Source organism: Ovis canadensis, chromosome 9 (genome assembly GCF_042477335.2).
Source record: "Ovis canadensis isolate MfBH-ARS-UI-01 breed Bighorn chromosome 9, ARS-UI_OviCan_v2, whole genome shotgun sequence".
NCBI classification, from domain to species: Eukaryota; Metazoa; Chordata; class Mammalia; order Artiodactyla; family Bovidae; genus Ovis; species Ovis canadensis.
This window is the reverse complement of record NC_091253.1, coordinates 78,006,743-78,028,566: the sequence shown is the minus strand read 5'-3', so window position 1 is coordinate 78,028,566 and position 21,824 is coordinate 78,006,743. Positions and strand designations below refer to the sequence as shown.

At 38.3% G+C, this 21,824-nt stretch overlaps 1 protein-coding gene across 1 annotated transcript in view; it reads left to right on the top strand.

The window, feature by feature from the left end:
* PKHD1L1 (PKHD1 like 1) overlaps positions 1-21,824 on the top strand; it is a 179,329-nt gene that overhangs the window by 7,116 nt on the left and 150,389 nt on the right. The window contains exons 3-9 of the mRNA XM_069601129.1: positions 3,443-3,587; positions 4,595-4,703; positions 14,354-14,411; positions 15,650-15,743; positions 18,988-19,041; positions 19,618-19,691; positions 20,810-20,852. Coding sequence (XP_069457230.1) covers positions 3,443-3,587; positions 4,595-4,703; positions 14,354-14,411; positions 15,650-15,743; positions 18,988-19,041; positions 19,618-19,691; positions 20,810-20,852 — 577 coding nt within the window. The remainder of the gene's footprint in view (positions 1-3,442; positions 3,588-4,594; positions 4,704-14,353; positions 14,412-15,649; positions 15,744-18,987; positions 19,042-19,617; positions 19,692-20,809; positions 20,853-21,824) is intronic.

Genomic DNA, 21,824 nt, shown 5'->3' with positions numbered 1-21,824 from the left:
CTGAATATCACAAAGGTGCCAGTCTGGCATCACAGCCGTGGTTCAAATCCTGGCCTCTCACTTATTTGTCCTGTTATTTTTTAAAAAGGATATTAATATTCACTGATAATAACTATCAATATTTTGTGACTTAAAATATGCATGTATGCATGCTAAGTTGCTTTAGGTGTATTTGACTCTGCGACCCTATGGACCATAGCCTGCCAGGCTCCTCTGTCCATGGAATTTTCCAGGCAAGAATACTGAAGTGGGTCTCCATTTCCTCCTCTAGGGGATCTTCCCAACCCAGGGATCAAACCTGCATCTCTTATGCCTCCTGTGTTGACAGGTGGGTTCTTTACCACTAAAGCCACCTGGGAAGCCTGACTTAAAATATAGTATATATCAACTGAGTATTTATCAATTGAGCTCTTAACCTAGGAGCCAGGCACCATGTTAAGTACTATATAAAAGGCCTCATTTAGTCTTCCTGATAATTCCTGCCAAGTAGATTATTATGGTCATTTTTCTGGTGAAAAATGACTAAGTGAGTTTATGTCTAAAGGTAATGCTCAAGTTCAGACAGCAAGGAATTGCTGAAGCTGGGATCCCAACCCCAGATGTCAGGGTCCAGATGCCCTTTCCTTTAAACAGCACTGTCCCCTAGCATGCAGTGTTCCCACAGCTATAGTTTATGGCTCTGGCACTTGATGAACCTCGACACAGTGACCCAGGGATAGAACCCAGGTCTCCCACACTGTAGGCAGATTCTTCACCATCTGAGCCACCAGGGAAGGCTGCAAACCTGTAGGTCTCAAGTTAATTTCCACTAGACAGAGACAGCAGAACAACTGGGTTGACTGGATGACTCATTCAGAAGCTTCTCTCCTTGGCTACTTGAGTGCTTGTCCAATGACCTATGGACAGAGGGCCATGGGGAGGGCTATGCATGGGCCAACACTAGGGACCTCTTTTCATCAGCACTGAGCTACCTACTGCTGCTGCTGACTGCCTGCCCTGTCAGTAGCAGAGACCAGCATGTAGGACAGTCTCAGTAGGCACCATCCTCAAGAAGTCCACCCAGCCGCTCAGTCATGTCAGCTGCATCTCTCTCCTTCCCTCATGGACAAGCAGAGATTCATTATTCCTGGTACTGACACCCACTCCACAGAAGGCTTTTGCCGTCTCTTTCCACAGTGCCTTTAATGGCCTCATCTTCTGAGAGTATAATTCCGCAAAATACAGTGAAATTCAATAAAGAGCCACAATATTTCATAAAATAGGGCCTCAAAACAAGGAACATATTTTATAGTGAAAAGTTGTGATACTGGGCACATGACCACAAACCTTGCATCATCCTGAAACAGGTGGCCTAACAGAATGATGGAACAGCCTACAGCTGGCAAGACTAAGAGCCCAGCTTGGGAACAACATCCTGTGAGGTGGGACGCTGTCCGTCATCAGAGCCATAGGCACTGAGCCAGTGGCGGATCCGGACTATTGTTTCCCAACAGATGGATACATGGAGCTGGGAATGAAGGGTTACTCCCTGTCCTTATCGCTTCCAGTAATCAAAAGATTGAATCTGTGCTTTCTGTTCTTGCAATTTTAGGTTCTCCTGGGTTCTGGGTCTGAGTTTCCAGATAGAGGATGCCTCTGGCAGGGATCCCGGTCTGGGTTCCACTGAACTGAAACTACTGCTACTATCCTGTCAGTTTGAATTCAGCAAACATAAGCAGTGGACTGCTAGAGATAGTCAATTCTGGTGATTCCGAAGAGGCAGGGTTGCTTTTTCTTGATACAGAGAAGGAGGAGTGTGTCTGGAATTTGTGGTATTCTTGGGGCGTCTCTTGGCTTCCATGTGCAGTGATAACTGTCAGTAGGCATAGGAGGCAGCCACAACCACACGTAGGGAAGAAAACCAAGGGCTCAGATCCTCAGGATAAAGGTTAGCATCACTTCATTAGTGGAAGTTCTGGCTTATGGGTAGGGAAAGTACAATGGCTAAGAGAGGTCAAATAAGTATCAATTGTAGCCTCACGGCCAACTGGGGAGGCCTGTTGCTTGTCTCATTAACCCTGTTGTGTTAAATCTTTTAGAAAATATTTCATTTATTTATTTGGCTGCATTAGGTCTTAATTGCCCCAAGGCAGATGTGATCTTAGTTTCCTGACCAGGGATTGAACCCATGTACCCTGCACTGGATGGTGAATTCTTAACCACTGGATCACCAGGAAAGTCCCTCTATTATATCTTTAGCGGAGCTCTTAGCTGACCACTGTCTGGTAGACTTGAAAATGCATTCTACTTCACACGTAGGTTCTGAGCATATCTGTGGGCTTCCCAGGTGGCACTAGTGGTAAACAATCCACCTACCCATACAGGAGACACGGGCTCAATCCCTGGGTCGAGAAGGTCCACTGGAGAAGGGCATAGCAGGGCATTCCAGTATTCTTGCCTGGAGAATCCCCTGGACAGAGGAGCCTGGCAGGCCATAGTCCATAGGGTTGCCGAGAGTCAGACACAACTGAAGTGACTTAGCATTCATGAGCATATCTGTATGGCACAAGGGGTCAGCTCTATCAGATGCCTTTTTTACTCAGCTGCACATCCTGGTTCCCACCTCTTAGTCTAGCCACAGCTGTGGCAAAACGTTCCCTGTGTACCCTGACTCAATCCATGCTTCCAGGTCTTGCCTACAGGTCCCACAGTATGTCTTTGTCCCAATGGCTTATTGGATGCTGTGGCGTTGGAACCTAGGTGGCATATACCTCTGTGCAGCCTGAAAGTGTGGGAAAAATCATTTCCCCCATGGGGAGCCCTCAGCGAATGGGAGAGAATTTGATGAATATATGCTTCTTCTCATTGACTCTTTGCTTCTGAGAGGCTACTGTGTTTTCCTCAAAAGTCTTTCCCAGCAAGACTGAGCCCCAGCTGCCTTCAGTGGAGTCTAGGTTTTTCTTCTCTCTCACCCCAAGGGATCAATTCTCAAACTCTCTACTTGCAAGCCTTACCTCCGATTTTGCTTTATAGGTACTCAAGGTAAAGACCCCACGCCTTATAAAATCCTGTTCACTTTGTCTGCTCTTGCTGTGCCCCTTTGCCTGCTGTTTTCATAGTAGTTATCTCCACCAGAAACAACATCTGGTGGTATATATTTGTATATTGTCTATTTCTTCACCCGTCTCTCCCATTAGTGGGATATAAGCCATTTGATTTCAATGCCTTAACAACACCTGACAGATAATAGATTTGCAAGCATTGCTTTTATGAATTAATTAATTATAGGCTAATTTTTATGTTTTCAAAGAGGATTGCAACCACAGGGGTAAATGTGAAGTAGATTAACGGCTTACATCAATACCCTTCCTTATTTATTTGGTGATTCAATACAAAATGGTAATTGTTAGATCTTTGAAAACAGAGTTCCATTAGTAATAATTGAGTGTTTTTACTCTTCCAGGTTTTGCTCAAGCAAACCAGTTTGACTATGGAGTTGGCAATGCAGAATTGGGAAACAGAGTGCAATTAATTTCTTCTTTCCGATCAATTTCTTGTGATGTAGAAAAAGATTCAAGTCATTCAACCCATATTACATGTTATACTAGGTATGTTGTAAAGTGTCTTTAATAACATCATTTTCATCATATCAGAACCATAGTTGTACATATTATTTCTATAATAGTTTTATCACTCTGGCAATTGCAATAATATTTTTCTGATTATCAGTTATTATTTTTGACTTCATGGTGTTTAGACTATTTTATATCTTTATTACATTCACTTGTAGTACTTTTTCCACATACTGGAATGATCAAATGTGTTCTATATCCTTTCCCAGGTTATTAGAGCTATTATCTAATCATTATTGATCTCTTTTAGAAGATAAATGGCCACTATTAAATTGCAATGATGCTCCTCAAAATATCAAAATTATACCTTCCTGTCTGGTTTGATTAATTTTGTTCAGAATCTTGACATGCTCATTAAGATTAAAGATGATCATTTTGTAGATTGACATTTCAAGTTCTTTACTATCAACTCAAATTGATGTTTGTTATTAGCAACTTAGGAGAAAAATTAATCATTTTAAATGGCCACTTTGAATACTGAGACAGGTAGCCTGTATTCCAGAGCATTCTATCCATATTAGGCTTGTTGATGTTTTGCAGCTTACTTAGGGAGAAGCATGATTAAAACTTTTTAGAAAGCAAGCATAAAATAATTGTACCAATGTGATGTTACAGTTTTAAATGATTGTTCTTATTGCTTTACTTCTCAATAACCAGTGCCTTGGTCAGAATAAGCATTTGCCTGAGATCCGTGCTGTGAGAATTTGCAGTACAGAGTTCATGATGGAGAGCATCTTTCCATAATATAAAATTGAACTGAATTGCACAGAAGCACAATTTTGAACTTAATTCTACAACAGCACAGTTGTACAACAGCGACTTAGCATGCATGCACACACATACAACAGTTAGAATTTCAGACACTTTTTTTTTTTTTTTTTTTTACCAAAATGACATGTAGTCTGGGGTGGTATTTTTCATGAATGCTATACATTAAATAACAGAATTTTGCATTCTGTATGTGTTTTCCATTTGCCTTCCAGAGCAATGCCAGAAGATTCCTACACTGTTAGAGTCAGTGTGGATGGGGTTCCTGTTACAGAAAATAATACCTGCAAAGGTCACGTCAGCAGCCGGGCCTGCATCTTCAGTGTAGGTGGCATTTTCTCTCTGACTTACATATAATTGATCTTGTACTTGGTTTCTTTTAGAACTGGACTTGTATTTTTTAATTTACAAATTGTTATCTATTTCCACATTAAAAAATTTACTAGTATGTAGCTAAGGATAATTTCACCCAGTTAAATTATCTTCTATAGTAATGAAATCTTATCATTTCCTGTTTTGTTTTTCAAATTAATTTTATTAATGAATTCAGCGTTTTTACTTTCAAATTGTTTTCTTGTTCATACTGTTTTTCACTTTCTCCATTTCTGCTCTTACATTGATTTCCCTTTTTCTGTTTTCATCAGACTCAGCTTCATTTTATTTTTTTAAATATTTATTTATTTGACTACAGTAGGTCTTAGTTGCAGCATGTGGGTTTTTGTTTTTGTTTTTTTTTTTTTAGTTGTGGCATGCAGAATCTTTAGCTGTAATATGAGAACTCTTAGTTGTGGCATGTGCGGTCTAGTTCCCTGACCAGGATTCAAACCCAAGTCCCCTGAGTTACCAGGGAAGTCCCTCATCTTCATTTTAAACGGAAACATAATTATGTTCTCTTTCTTTGTATTTTCTGATGCAGTGAGCGCAAATGTGACTGTATGTAGACTAGAATTATTCAAAATTTAGTTCCCCTAAATACAGATGTTCATAATAATATATTTTCTTCTACAGACCATCTCATGTAATTTAAAAATTGTATTTATGTTTTAAGTTGTCGATTACTGAGTACTATAGCATTCCAATGTAAGACAAAATGCTGAGGAAATTACTAATGACTTCTGTCCTCAGGAAGTGCCTATGATTCTCAAACATATGGTTCCCAAATATCTCTGGCTCACTTTTCTCTTCCTAAATTGGGAGCCATCTTTTGTTTGCCAGAATAAAACACCTAAATGGCCCCAAAGCAACCTCAATTCAACTAACCTCAAATTGGATGTCTAGTATTCCTCCTTAAACTTCAGTTCAGTCGCTCAGTTGTGTCCAACTCTTTGCAACCTCATGGACTGCAGCAGGCCAGGCTTCCCTGTCCATCACCAACTCCTGGAGCTTGCTCAAACTCATGTCCATCAGTGATGCCATCCAACCATCTTATCCTCTGTCATCCCCTTCTCCTCCTGCCCTCAATCTTTCCTAGCATCAGGGTCTTTTCCAATGAGTCAGTTCTTCACATCAGGTGGCCAAAGTATTGGAGCTTCAGCTTTAGCATCAGTCTTTCCAAAGAATATTCAGGACTGATTTCCTTTAGGATTGACTGGCTGGATCTCCTCGCAGTCCAAGGGACTCTCAAGAGTCTTCTCCAACATCACAGTTCAAAATCATCAATTCTTTGGCACTCAGCTTTCTTTATAGTCCAACTCTCACATCCATACATGACTACTAGAAAATCTCTGGTATTTATCACACGTCTCAAGCTAGAAGCCTGTTACATCCTTAGTGTCTTCCTTGCCTTCCTCTTCAGCTCCAGAGCTATTCAGAAACCGAACCATGATGATCTTACCCTCAACTTAGCTCTGAGGTTCATCGTCCCCTTATCTTCTTTCCTGCCATACCCTTGGTTTTAATTTTGGTCTTGTCATCTCTCACTCACTATCACTGTGGCCTGTTGGCCTCTCCATCCTTTTTGATGGCACCATTCAGATGCTGCATTCAAAACCATGCATATTATTATGTCTTTCCCCCACTCAGTATCTCGCCTTTACCCATTGTCTGTAGGTTTCCTCTATTATTTCATAGTCTGGAACCAATTGTTTCCAGCAGTGTCTCCTAACATCCTCCCTGACCAAGGATCCATAGACCTAGCTCACTTCTGCCTAGCGAGTCCTGCTCTTTGCTCGGGACTCTGAAGACTCCCCCGTGCAGAGTGAAGTGATTCTCCTTGTGTTCCTCAGCTGTACAGTGGCTCAGTGCTATTCAGGGTTCATATACAGGCTTCCTTATCTACTCTGACTTGGTCATAGTGAAACTCTGCCTCAGTTTCTTCATCTTCTATAAAATGGAGATATGTAAAATGGATATTATCTCATTGCATCATGTAAAATGGAGGATTAAATGATAAGTTGATCAGGAAGAACCAGCACATAGTTATTACTATATAGTGTTTTATCTATATATCCCATTTATTACTAATCCACTGTGCAGTGATTATATATTAATGTATTTTTCTGAGCTAGAGGGGTTTGTTCAATGTTTCACCCTAGAACAAGCATAACATTCAGCACTTAGTAGGAGCACAGCTTATATTTGCTGACTGATGCTTATCCTCTGATTAAGACAAAAATAAGAGATTTAATGCCATACAACTGAGTCTTCTTAAATTATTTTTGTCTTTTAATAATTTCAAATTTTAGTGGTATGTGGCCTGAAAAAGAAATATAGAAAATTAATTTTTTTTATTTAACAAAGTTATAGTTCTATATAATGAAAAACTGAACTGGTTCTACAAGGTTAATTAAAAACAAACAGGACCTCCTTGACTACTCACTCCACCTCATGTTCATTCTTCACATTTCCCCCACTTTCAATGACTTTAGTTTTTTACTGTGGTATTTCTATACAAAAAGAATTTTTTATGGTTTTAAAAAAATTGAAAAAATCCTTATTTTGGTTTCAGTGGGTTTTTGTTGCTGCTCTGGCTCTCTCTAGTTGAGACAAGTGGAGGCTACCCTTCATTGCAGTGCATAGGCTTCAGTGATTATGGCATAGCGTCTTAGTTGCCTCAAAGCCTGTGGGATTTCCCCAGACCAGGGATCAAACTTGTGTCCCCTGCATTGGCAAACAGATCCTTAACCATTGGGCCACCAGGGAAGTCTGAAGAGTATTACTTTTAATGTACGTAGATTATTTCATTTTCTCTATTGTGATATTTCTAAATAATAGGCTTCTTATTAAGAAATATATTTATTGCTATTTCTGAGTCTTTAAAGCTTATTATCTACTTTATCTTACAATGGAAGATGAGATTTTAACACCTGTTTTCCTACATCTGTTCACTACTACTGTGTCACACAAGTCCCACGCTTAGTAGCTTCAAGCAGCAACTGTTCATATTGCTTATGTACTCATGGGTCAGCTGTGTGGTTCTTCTGTTCTAGGCAGAGCTGGACTGATCTCTGCTGCACTTACTCCTGTGTCTATGGTCAGCTGTGTGTTAGGCAGGAGGCTTTGCCACTCTCAACTGGGTACTTTGGAGGGCTTCAGCTGGAACAATCCAGCTAATGAGGCTTTGTTCTGTGTAGTGTCTCTGCCCTCCATAAAGTAGCCCAAATTATCAGATACTAGAGGCAGGGATCCCTCAGGAGAGCAAAAGTGTGCAGGGAGTCTTTAAGAGTAGGCTCAAAAATGTCATGCCACCTGTATTACATTTTAGTGGCCAAAGCAGGTTCTAAGGCCAGTCTGTATTCACGTCTCCCACTAAGAAGATCTGTAAAGAGAAATTGCAGGTGAAGATATGGGGAGTGAAAGATGATAGCCATGTCTGAAATAAATCTGCTACCCCTTCCCACGTCTAACACACATATCCTCCCACTCCTCCTTTACTTAGATGTGCCCCAGTTTTTAGTTGCTTCCCAGGTGGCGCAGTGATAAAGAATCTGCCTACCAGTGCAGGAGACACAGGATATGCAGGTTTGATGCCTGGGGCAGTTCGTGAAGATCCCCTGGAGTAGTAAATGGCAACTCACTCCAGTGTTCTTGCCTGGAGAATCGCATGGACACAGGAGCTTGGCGGGCTACAGTCCCTGGTGTTGCAAAGAGTCACACACACACACACACACACACACACACACACACACACAATCTTTTAGATCAATATTCATAACATCATAATATGGCTCAGTATCATGTAAAATACAATAAAAACATGACAGCAACGTCCAGTTGCTTTAAAAGTCTCTACATCTCTATGGCTCATATGAGCCATGCCGTGTAGAGCCACCCAAGATGGATGGGTCATGGTGGACAGTTCTGACAAAATGTGGTCCACTGGAGAAGGGAATGGAAAACCACTTCAGTATTCTTGCCTTGTGGACCCCATGAACAGTATGAAAAGGCAAAAAGTTAGGACACTGAAAGATGAACTCCCCAGGTCAGTAGGTGCCCAATATGCTACTGGAAATCAGTGGAGAAAAAACTAGAGAAAGAATGAAGAGACGGAGCCAAAGCAAAAACAACACCCAGTTGTGGATGTGACTGGTGATGGAAATAAAATCTGATGCTGTAAAAAGCAGTATTGCATAGGAACCTGGAATGTTAGGTCCATGAATCAAGGCAAATTGGAAGTGGTCAAACAGGAGTTGGCAAGAGTGAACATTGACATTTTAGGAATCAGCAAACTAAAATGGACTGGAATGGGTGAATTTAACTCAGATGCCCATTATATCTACTACTGTGGGCAAGAATCCCTTAGAAGAATTGGAGTAGCCATCATAGTTAACAAAAGAGTCTGAAATGCAGTACTTGGATACAGTCTCAAAAATGACAGAATGATCTCTGTTCACTTCCAAGGCAAACCATTCAATATCACAGTAATCCAAGTCTATACCCCAGCCAGTAATGCTGAAGAAGCTGAAGTTGAGCAGTTCTATGAAGACCTACAAGACCTTCTAGAACTAACACCCCCAAAAGATGTCCTTTTCATTATAGGGGACTGGAATGCAAAAGTAGGAAGTCAAGAAATTAGGCAAATTTGGCCTTGGAGTACAGAATGAAGCAGGGCAAAGGCCAATAGAGTTTTGCCAAGAGAACGCACTGGTCATAGCAAACACCCTCTTCCAACAACGCAAGAGAAGACCCTACACATGGACATCACCAGATGGTCAATACCGAAATCAGATTGATTATATTCTTTGGGCCAAAGATGAAGAAGCTCTATACAATCAGTAAAAACAAGACCTGGAGCTGACTGTGGCTCAGATCATAAACTCTTTATTGGCAAATTCAGACTTAAATTGAAGAAAGTAGGGAAAACCACTAGATCATTCAAGTATGACCTAAATCAAATCCCTTGATTATACAGTGGAAGTGAGAAATAGATTCAAGGGATTGGATGTGATACAGTGCCTGAAGAACTGTGGACAGAGGTTTGTAACATTGTACAGGAAGCAGTGATCAAGACCATCCCAAGAAAAAAAAATGCAAAAAGGCAAAATGTTTGTCTGAGGAGGCCTTACAGATAGCTGTGAAAAGGAGAGAAGTGAAAGGCAAAGGAGAAAAGGAAAGAGAAACCAATTTGAATGCAGAGTTCCAAAGAATAGCAAGGGGAGATAAGAAAATCTTCCTCAGTGATCAATGCTAAGAAATAGAGGAAAACAATAGAATGGGAAAGACTAGAAATCTCTTCAAGAAAATTAGAGATACCAAGGGAACATTTCATGCAAATATGGGCTCATTAAAGGACAGAAATGGTATGGACCTCACAGAAGCAGAAGGTATTAAGAAGAGGTGGCAAGAATACACAGAAGAACTATACAGAAAAGATCTTCATGACCCAGATAACCATGGTGGTGTGATGACTCACCTAGAGTCAGACATCCTAGAATGCAAAGTCAAGTGGGCCCTAAGAAGCATCACTATGAAGAAAGCTAGTGAAGGTGAAGGAATTCCATTTGAGCTATTTGAAATCCTAAAAGATGATGCTGTGAAAGTGCTATGCTCAATATGCCAGCAAATTGGGAAACTCAGCAGTGGCCACAGGACTGGAAAAGGTTAGTTTTCATTCCAATCCCAAAGAAAGGCAATGCCAAAGAATGCTCAACCTATCGCACAGTTGTACTCATCTCACTCACTAGCAAAGTAATGCTCAAAATTCTCCAGGCCAGAATTCAACAATATGTGAACTATGAACTTCCTGGTGTTAAAGCTGGATTTAGAAAAGGCAGAGGAACCAGATATAAAATTGCCAACATCCGTTGGATCATTGAAAAAGTGAGAGAGTTCCAGAAAAACATCTACTTCTGCTTTATTGACTATGCCAAAACCTTTGAGTGTGTGGATCACAAAACACTGTGGAAAATTCTGAAAGAGATGGGCATACCAGACTACCTGACCTGCCTCTTGAGAAATTTGTGTGCAGGTCAGGAAGCAACAGTTAGAACTGGACATGGAACAACAGACTGGTTCCAAATTGGGAAAGGAGTATGTCCAGGCTGTATATGGTCACCCTGCTTATTTAACTTATATGCAGAATACATCATGAGAAATGCTGGACTGGATGAAGCACAATCTGGAATCAAGGAGAAATGTCAATAACCTCAGATATGCAGATGACACCACACTTTTGACAGATCATGAAGAACTAAAGAGCCTCTTGATAAAAGTGAAAGAGGAGTGAAAAAGTTGGCTTAAAATTCAACATTCAGAAAACTAAGATCATGCCATCTGGTCCCATCACTTCCCCCATGGCAAATAGATGGGGAGACAATGGAAACAGTGTCAGACTTTATTTTTTTGGTCTCTAAAATCACTGCAGATGGGGACTGCAGCCATGAAATCAAAGGACACTCATTCCTTGGAAGAAAAGTTATGACCAACCTAGACAGCATATTAAAAAGCAGAGATATTACTTTGCCAACAAAGGTCTGTCTAGTCAAAGCTATGGTTTTTCCAGTAGTCGTGTATAGATAATGATAGTTGGACTATAAAGAAAGCTGAGCACCAAAGAATTGATGCTTTTGAACTGTGATGTTGGAGATGACTCTTGAGAGTCCCTTGGACAGCATGGAGATCCGACCAGTCCATCCTAAAGTAAATCAGTCCTGAACATTCATTGGAAGGATGATGCTGAAGCTGAAGCTCCAGTACTTTGGCCATCTGATGTGAAGAAGTGACTCATTAGAAAGACCCTGGTGCTGGGAAAGATTGAAGGCAGGAGGAGGATGGGACGACAGAGGATGAGATTGTTGGATGGCATCACCCACTCAATGGACATGGGTTTGAGTAAACTCCGGGAGTTGGTGATGGACAGGGAAGTCCAGTGTGCTGCAGTCCATGGGGTCACAGAGTTGAACATGACTGAGTGACTGAACTGAACTGAAGTGCTCACTCTCACTTTTTGTTCTTACTGAGGATCAATAACATTTGCACACTTTTACTGAGTTTTTTAAAACCCTTTACACTATTACACATTTGTAGGATCTAATTCTCATACTATTTTCTAATTTTATCATTTTCATGATATTTCATTTATCATGACAAATCTTTATCCTTGACTGCTGTTGTATTTCAGGTTAATTATTCTTAATTTTCAGAATCTTCTACCTTCTTTTTCTGTTTTCTATGAAATAATTTTATCTGCCATCTTCACTGATTCTTTGCTGGTGGTGTATTGAAAATCTGTTTCTGATCTGTCTCCTCAAATTATAATAGTAACTAATCTGTTGTTTAATATGCATTCTTCAATTATTTTTTATCACAGATATAATTTATGTGAGTACACTTCGACTTAGAGAGATTGATTTGCACACAATTTGGCAGTTCCTCTAGCTTCTCTTCCTCTACCTTCTCTATTAATTCTACCTCTAAAAGTGGTATTTTCCCTAAATAAAAAAATTTAAAAAGTAGCATTTTGACTGGGCATTTTATATCCTACTACTTTTACACTGATTCTCCATTAAGCATTTCTAAAGTGTGAAAGAATGAGTCCAAAGTCATCCTTAGCCTCAAATTTCAAAATTTATCTCTTATTGGCAGTCTTAAAAAAAAAATCTGTCCTTTTACTTCAAGTACCTGAGCATCTTTCTTTTAGGTTGTTCCTGAATGAGAAGGAGTGGGGAGGGAGACAGCTGCCCATCACTGAGAGTCTACTTCGTGCTGAGTTTTTTGCTTGTATAATTTTTGTATCCATGCAGAGGTCATCCTTTTCTCCACCAGCACTTTTCCTCCTTCAAAAACTTCAGTTGTTCCTTTAAATCCTGCCCATGTTCCTGTCCTCTTTCATTTTCTGAAGCACCCTTTTCTTTCTGCAAATGGACTCTTCTTGGTCTATTTCTAGCTTGTTCTCTCCTGTATTATTTGTTTCTAGGTGTGGATTTTGATCTGCATGTATCCCAGTCATTGAGCAATCTTTATCCATCCATCAGTTCTGCTTTTTACCTGTTCAGAATTAATTTTGTTTTTCAAAATGCTTCCTTGGTGGCTCAGATGGTAAAGCGTCTGCCTGCAATGTGGGAGACCCGGGTTCAATTCCTGGGTCAGGAAGATCCCCTGGAGAAGGAAATGGCAATCCACTCCATCACTCTTGCCTGGAGAATCTCATGGACGGAGGAGCCTGATAGGCTACAGTCCATGGGGTCATAAAGAGTCGGACACGCTGAGCGACTTCACTTTCACTTTTGTGGTAATTATTTCTCATTTTTTCTTTTCAAATGAAGTTGGCATATGTTTACTTGATTGAATAATAATAGCCAATGATTAATAAAATGTTGATTTTACTAATGTGTCAGGTGGTGGTCTAAGTATTTTTTGTGTAACTCTGGAGAGTTATCATGAGCTTAGTTACTAAAACTTATTTTGATGAAGTCTTCCCAAATTTTGCTTCTGTGTTTTTGAAAAATGCTTTGCTATCTTTTCTTTATGAGTGTAACCCAGAAAGGGTGAAAACCCATGTTCAGTTCAGTCGCTCAGTCGTGTCCGACTCTTTGTGACCCCATGAATCGCAGCACGCCAAGCCTCCCTGTCCATCACCAACTCCCGGAGTTCACTCAGACTCACGTCCATCGAGTCCGTGATGCCATCCAGCCATCTCGTCTTCTGTCGTCCCCTTCTCCTCCTGCCCCCAATCCCTCCCAGCATCAGAGTCTTTTCCAATGAGTCAACTCTTCGCATGAGGTGGCCAAAGTACTGGAGTTTCAGCTTTAGCATCATTCCTTCCAAAGAAATCCCAGGGTTGATCTCCTTCAGAATGGACTGGTTGGATCTCCTTGCAGTCCAAGGGACTCTCAAGAGCCTTCTCCAGCACCACAGTTCAAAAGCATCAATTCTTCGGCGCTCTGCCTTCTTCACAGTCCAACTCTCACATCCATACATGACCACAGGAAGAACCATAGCCTTGACTAGACAGACCTTAGTCGGCAAAGTAACGTCTCCGCTTTTGAATATACTGTCTAGGTTGGTCATAACTTTTCTTCCAAGGAGTAAGCGTCTTTTAATTTCATGGCTGCAATCACCATCTGCAGTGATTTTGGAGCCCCAAAAAATAAAGTCTGACACTGTTTCCACTGTTTCCCCATCTATTTGCCATGAAGTGCTGGGACCAGATGCCATGATCTTCGTTTTCTGAATGTTGAGCTTTAAGCCAACTTTTTGTAGGGTTTTCTTTAATTTTATTCCACCAAATTCTTAAGTCTTTACTTGACAGCTTTATTACTGTGGTTTGGCTTACACTGATGACAAAAGGCTGATTGAATTTTAAACCTTCAAAAAGAAACATTTTGAAATGAAAGATTATTTTTACGGACAGGGAAAAAAATTTTGAATGATCAGAGTAATATTCTAAACTCTATTTCTTATATATAAAAAAGAATATTTTCATACTCATATTATGGCTGTTGTTCAAATATAAAATAATGAAAGAAGCAGAGATATTTCATAAAACTAGGAACAAGATAGAGATAAGATTGCTTATCAACAGTATTATTTTGCAGGCAAAAATTTTCAGAACCCCAACAATAAGGAGCATCACACCTTCATCTGGAACTCCAGGTCTGTTATATAACAACTGAAATATCTTTTTTGGTTTATAGCAATTAATTTTTAGTATGTAAAATATATGATACCTAAAAATTTATAAATAGCATTTTCTGATTATAAAATAGAGATTGTTTAATGCTTTTTAATAGCTGCATCTGAATCTATTATAATATATTAAACTTCCCCTATATTGAATGTTAGTTGGCTTCCAGTGTTTTTATAATAACTATAGTTGTATCAGCTTGTAATTCCAACAGGAATATGTGAGAATGTCCTTCTTTTTAAACCTTGACAATTCTAGGTACTCTTGTTTTTTCAAGAATTTATGTGAAAAATCTTCTCCTACACCAGCCCCTAGGGGGCTGACCCTGGCTTCACCTCCTCCAAGCTTAGTGGACATTGGTTACTAGGAGGCAGAAGGTCTTTTCTCCCTTTCCTTTTTTTATAAAAAGAATTTATGTGAAAAGTATTGTAGGTTTTTTCCCGAATTTTGCCACTTCTTTGATTTATGTAATTAATTTTATATTTATTAAAGATTTTTATTTCTTCTTTTCATGAATTACCAATTCATCTCTTTGATAATTTAAGGCTAGTTGTTTATTTCCATATTAAGTTACAAGAATTATTTGTATTTTAAAATTGTACGTCATATATATATCTTACTGATGGGAAATGTTTTTTAATTTATTGTTTGCTTTTTAAATATATTAATGATGTTTCTGTCATCACTTAATTTTTATTAGTAAATCTATAGTTCTTAACCTTTGTTATTTCTCCCTTCATTTTATGCTCCCTTCATTTTATAGTCAGGATCCCACTATCCTGACTATATAAATACTACATAAATTTTTGCTTATTTTTCAAGAGTTTTTGTGGTTTTATTATTTATATTTAATTTTTATTTCACCTAGAATTTACTTCATTTTTTGGTATAAAGTAGGGATCTTATTTACATTTTCTCAAATAAATCACCCATGACCCAAGCAATATTTATTGAATAATTCATCCTATCTTCCACAAAACACCTCTTAAGCTATAAATGCTTATAGATACCTCTTTAATACTATACATATTTATTTATGATTTATTTTTTTATTAGATCTTTCAGAGCAGTTCTAAATGATATAGTGAACACAAGACATGTGTCTGAATACTAGTTTTATTGGGAAAATCTGTGAAGTTTTAATATTAAATGTATGGATATAAAGATAGATGATCTTGCACTGAGTTTTTTCTCTGTTTGCTTTTAGGTACACTAATAACAATCCGAGGCAGAATCTTCACTGATGTCTATGGAAGTAATACGGCACTAAGCTCTAATGGGAAAAATGTGAGGATTTTGAGGTAAGTTTTTGATGTGGCAACAAAAATATTCTTATAACTCATAGATGAGATGTGATATCCCATGAATAATGGGTCCAATGATATTAAAAACCACTATAATGTGATGAGAGTCCCAGTATTTTCCAGCGATATTATGCAAGGAAAAATAGACTGTTGCATAGTTCATTGACATAGAAACAATGGCCATCATTGTTAATCAGCTATATTCCAATAGAAAATAGAAAGTTAAAAAAAGGAGAAACCATGGCCAATATACTTTTCTCTTTTGGTCTGACAAAACTGCTTATTTTTCTATGATGGACTCTATTAATAGGAGGTACATGGAAGAAGTCTAATAGTAATTGAGCTGAAATCACAGAGCTTCATTACTGGAGAACTTTATTAATCAAGCTGCCTCATTTGGCACATATTAAAGAAAAAAAAAAAAACCTCTGAAGCCTAGAGGTCCATGGCTTAGTAAAGGTCAGGAGGAGAACCCAAGTTTCCCAACAGGCATTTTAGCACTTTTTCTACTGCACATGGTGTATGGGGGAGAGCTGAAACTGAAAAAAGTCAATAATGTATTAACAGGCTAGGATTTAAATCCTAATTCCTCCATGTTCTAACTGTGTACCAGATGGTAACATTGCTGATTACCAAAAGTATTGTCCACACTTTGGGCAGGAAATAGCAATGTCGCTAGAGTTATATAACTTCCTGCAGCATTGGTGGGGTTATCTCTGTCCTGCCTTAGAAGACCGGAAGTCATGCTCATTTCCTCTGTAGTTGAAATTTACTTCTCTTTAATACAAAGGAATGGATAGAAATTATTTCTTGAAATCACAGAATCACAGTCAGACAAGACTTCAGAGGTCAGGCTACCCAGCCTCTATATTCTGGTAACCCTGAGATACTATATATAAATATACAAAAAAATTCACACGGAATCGAATCACAGTTTCCAAGATACTTCATGCTTATTGAATACATGTATAAAATGGGTAAATGGATAAATTAATATTCAGCACACATATATGTACATATAATTTTATAAAACATGCAATTTGAAAGGTTTTGCTAAATGAAGTAAATATGATTTGTCTGGCATTCTATGGGGCAAAGCTCTCAATTAAATCATATTTGCATAAATTTATTATTCTAGAAATATTTTTATTGATTCCTTATATAAAATAAAAGAACTACTAAAATAAACAAATATTTAACACTTTATATGGACCATTTAGTATAAGTATTTTGTCTGTTTCTGTATGACTGAGTATTATGAATGTTTTATATCTCAATTCTAAAAGCAGATTTTTCTAAGTCATCTTTTCCCTAATGATGCCAGGAAATAGAAAGTTTAACTTTCAAGTGATTCCTTTTTTCCTGCTCTGTAGTTGAAATTTACTTCTCTTTAATACAAAGGAATGGATAGAAATTATTTCATGAAACCACAGAATCACAGTCAGAAGAGACCTCAGAGCAGGTTGCCCAGCCCCTATACTCTGGTAACCCTGAGATACTATTAATATATATAAATGTAGAAAAAAAATCACACATTGATCTATAGGCAAAGGTTTTAGAACTGCTTTTATCTCATTTCTATCACATTCATTGTGACACTGCTGCCACTGCCGCTAAGTCGCTTCAGTCGTATCCGACGCTACTGTGCCTGAATTTTGTAAGTGGGAGCAGTGAATGGGCTGAGTCTTGACAGAAAGTCAGGAGACCAAGCACCCAAGCTGCTCCTGCTTCTCACAAGCTTTGTCAGTTTGGCCAAATCTCCACATTCAGACCAGGTACAAATGATAGAGGACATGCAAATGACTCAAGGACCTAGTGCCTACTAAAGGAGCTTTTGGTCTAAAAGACAGAGGGGAAAAAAAAATTAAATATATGTATTTAAGGGCAAATAGCGGAGAAGGCAATGGCACCCCACTCCAGTACTCTTGCCTGGAGAATCCCATGGACGGAGGAGCCTGGTAGGCTGCAGTCCATGGGGTTGCAAAGAGTCGGACATGGCTGAGTGACTTCACTTTCACTTTCATTCATTGGAGAAGGAAATGGCAACCCACTCCAGTGTTCTTGCCTGGAGAATCCCAGGGACGGGGGAGCCTAGTAGGCTGCCATGTATGCGGTTGCACAGAGTCGGACACGACTGAAGTGACTTAGCAACTTAGCAAAGAACGTACACTGGAGCAGAGCTCTCTAGGTTTGAATTCCTGCTCTACCCCTTCCTGGCTGCAGGCTTGAGTAAGCTACTTATCCTCCCTGGCTGCCTCTTCATCTGTAAAATGGAAGGATATACTAGTTACTAATGTGTAAGTACTAATGCATAAGTTGCCAGGACTTATTGTGGTAACACTGTAAATGCTGGCTGCTAAGTTTGTTATTTATTTGCAGTGAAACAAGAGGTTAGAAAGAGAATATGAACTTATACATTTCTGTAATAGGTATACTAATTCAGTTTACTTTCTTTATAACCTAATGTAATGATCAAATGAAAGAATTTGTATGAAAAGTATGTTAAAAAGTTTGAAGTTCTCTGCTAGCAGATATGGTATTTTTTATAATTCAGGCTTGTATCTGGCTTTATTTTGTATCTGGATTTGCTGTCCCAGAAGCTGGGGATTTAGTCTGGTGTTGCAAAGAATGTGATAGCTGTCAGTTACCTACAAGCCTCCACTATCACTGGGTTCTATCAGCCTTAAAGTAATAGGTCAGTCTAGTCAGCTGGGGAAAGAAATGTGAAGGCATTTTCCTCTCGGCTTCTAATCCTTCTCAGCTTCGTGTTCCCATTTCATTGGCACTGATCCTATTAGACATTCTTTTCATCCCAATTATTTTGTGAGACGTGAGCCTTGTTTAACTCATAGGAAACTTAACTACAAAATTATATTTTGTATTGGAATTAATTGAACTTCAGATGGAAGAGTCCCCGTTGTCTACATTTGCTACCCTTACAGTATTAATCACTTTATAGCACGCCAAATATGTTATGATTATCTTGTTTATTGTCATTCTTCCCCAGTTACATTGTCAGTCCTATAACAGCAGAGATCTTGGCTCACTGATGTGCTCCAGCATCTAGAGCAAGAACTGTAACATAATAAGCGGTCAGCAGGTGTTTGTTGAATGAATGATTGATACTATTAAGTGATTGGGAGAAAAAAAAATAAGGTGGCAGTAAGCTTGGTGGGAGGAGAGCATTTTGAAACAATATATTAAACACAACTTGATCTTTTCCAATAAAATATTTATACAGAGTTTATATTGGAGGAATGCCCTGTGAGCTTCTCATATCACAGTCTGATAATTTGTAAGTAATTCAAATAATTTTCTTTAGAAAAATAGTAGATATAAAAATACTAGATTTAAGTAGTAATTCCTAACAATATTGCATATCCAAATGCTTTATAACAGTATAAGTTGTAATGCTTGATATAGTAATTTATCAGTCATTGATATAGTTAGATGTAACCTGATCTCCACTATCTCCAGTCTATTATGATATGAACTGTTGTTTAAATTATTTTGAGAAAAGTGTTTTGAGAAATACCTTTATCAAATAATTGTTTCACTTGGTAGTGTTTTAAATTCTTTAAAAGGAATATCAATGGGGCTGACCAAATTAATGGTGAAATATTTAATTTTTAAAAAACTTCAACAAAGACTGGGAAATATTCAGATAGCTTCAGCTAAGACTGGGAAATATTTATTCAAATAACTTCAGCTAAGATTGGGAAATAGTTTCATTTTACAAAAATCTTTGTTGTAGCAACAGTTTCTGTCCTGATACATATTCTGAAATTCATAAGATTTTTTGAGGGAAACACAATATTTTAAAACTTCAATGTCAATGTAAACTTTGGAATTAAAATGCGTATTTTATTAGGTATGGTCTAAAACTAGATCACCCAAATGGAGACATGGGTTCTATGGTTTGTAAGATGAGTGGAACTTACATTGGTAAGTGTTGACCATTATTTATCATAGTTCTCAGAAATGCCTGACTGTATTTCCTTGTTTGGCATTATCTTAGACCGCTCCTGTAGCCTCATCCCTTTTTTTAATATTAGCACTTCCTGTTTACCTTGGGTATTTTTCAGCATCACGTAAGCATGTATGAAAAACCTTTTTCTAAGATTTACACTGAAGTGTCTTCAAGTGTCTTTTTTTTCCATTTCTTCTGTCATTTAAATGTTTCCATTAGTAATTTAGCTGTTTACCTGTAGCTTTAATTTTACTCTGATTTTTACTCCTTGCTCTATGTACCTCAGAATCATAAACATTTTATTAATGAGCTTTATTCCTTCTGCCTCGGGCTTCTCTGGTGGCTCAGAGGGTAAAGAATCCACCTGAAACTCAGGAGATCCAGGTTCAATCCCTGGGTTGGGAAGATCCCCTGGAGAAGGGAATGGCAACCCACTCCAGTGTTCTTGCCTGGAGAATCCCATGGACAGAGGAGCCTAGAGGGCTACAGTCTATGTGGACACGACTGAACGACTAACACACACGCCTATATACACACACATGCACACACACATACACATTCCTTCTGCCTCACAGCCTTTGCAAGTTTCCAGTCCTGAAAGTTTCAGATAAAATATCATGTCTTCAAAAAAGCCTGATCCCCAGCTTTACATTCTCAAAGTTCGTTCTCCTTTTCCGTGATAGCTTTATCACAGTTTTTAGTTCTCTGTGTCGTTGCTTTTGACTGACTATATCCTCTGTTCGACAGTGTGCTCACCCTGCGCCTCTCAACCCGTCACTGACCCAATTAAATAGCTGTTAAATGAATGAAAGAAAATTGAGGGCAATATGATTGCATATATGTTCTTTTATTCTTCATTCATTATTATACTTTGTGAGGTTTTCCTGGTTACAACCTTGAGACACCTTGTTTGTATATCTTAAAGTAGTAGGTGTTTCTTTAAGATATTTCGTTTTCATTTCTTTGAGGATTAGTAGATGGTTGCATAATTACGGTGTTAATTTTCTTTGCTTTTAAATCAGCTTTATAATATACAGTTATTATTCTCCTGTGATTGAGAATTTAATTGATTGTGTATTTTAATTAATTCCAGGTCATCACAATGTCAGCTTCATCTTGGATAGTGATTATGGAAGGTAGATCATTTTGTAAATAATAATTTTCATAATTGATTCAACTGGGAAAATAAAATTAAAGTGTATATTTACTTTGTGCTATATATCCCTAGATTAAAAACTTAATTACTTTCAAAAAATTAATCTCTTTACCCAAATTAATATTTAAGGAGTCTGTAACTCCTGTTCACTAGTAATTTGTGTCTCAGACATGGCCTTTCAGTTGCTGGGAAATCTAGCATTACTTAAAACAATGAATAAAAAAAAATCTTTGATTGTGATATGAAAAAGTGTTATTTTATGTTTTGTAGGCCTTCTTGTTTATAAAATTGTTTTGATAACTAATTTTTTTGAATGTAAGAATAAATAAAGCTTCATGGTTAATACTACCTGATAATGGTTTTCTCTTAAAGTATCAAGAAAAATAGAATTGTGAAAGATGGTAGCTACAGCTTTTAATCGTTCATTCTAATACCAGTATTAATAACTTATATTTATGATTTCTAGTAAAACTAGAACTTATTTCCGGATATCCTAATTTCAGTCAGAAAGACCATCACATACTTATAGAAATATGAGAATATGCAAATCTCAACACATGTTGCAAGACTCATAGATATAATAAAGAACCTTTAGTGGCAGGCATGGCGTTAAGCACTTTACATGTATTATCTAGCTTAATACTCCCAGAGAACCTATAAATTGGATGTTTTCATCTATCCCATATTGCACACTGGGAAAGCGAGACTTAGGAACATTAAATGATTTGCCTAGGAATATTCAGCTGGTAGGAAACAGAGCTAGAATGTGAACCCATGCAGTCTGACCCCAGGACCTAAGCCTTTCGTCCCGGTGCTTTGCCATGACCGATGGAGGGTCTCAATCACAGAACCACATCTTATCACTGTTTAACACCCTGACCCAGGATTCTCTACCGTGGGGGGATTACCCCACTCCTGGAGCGTTCACAAGGGTGTGTGTTGGGCATTTGTT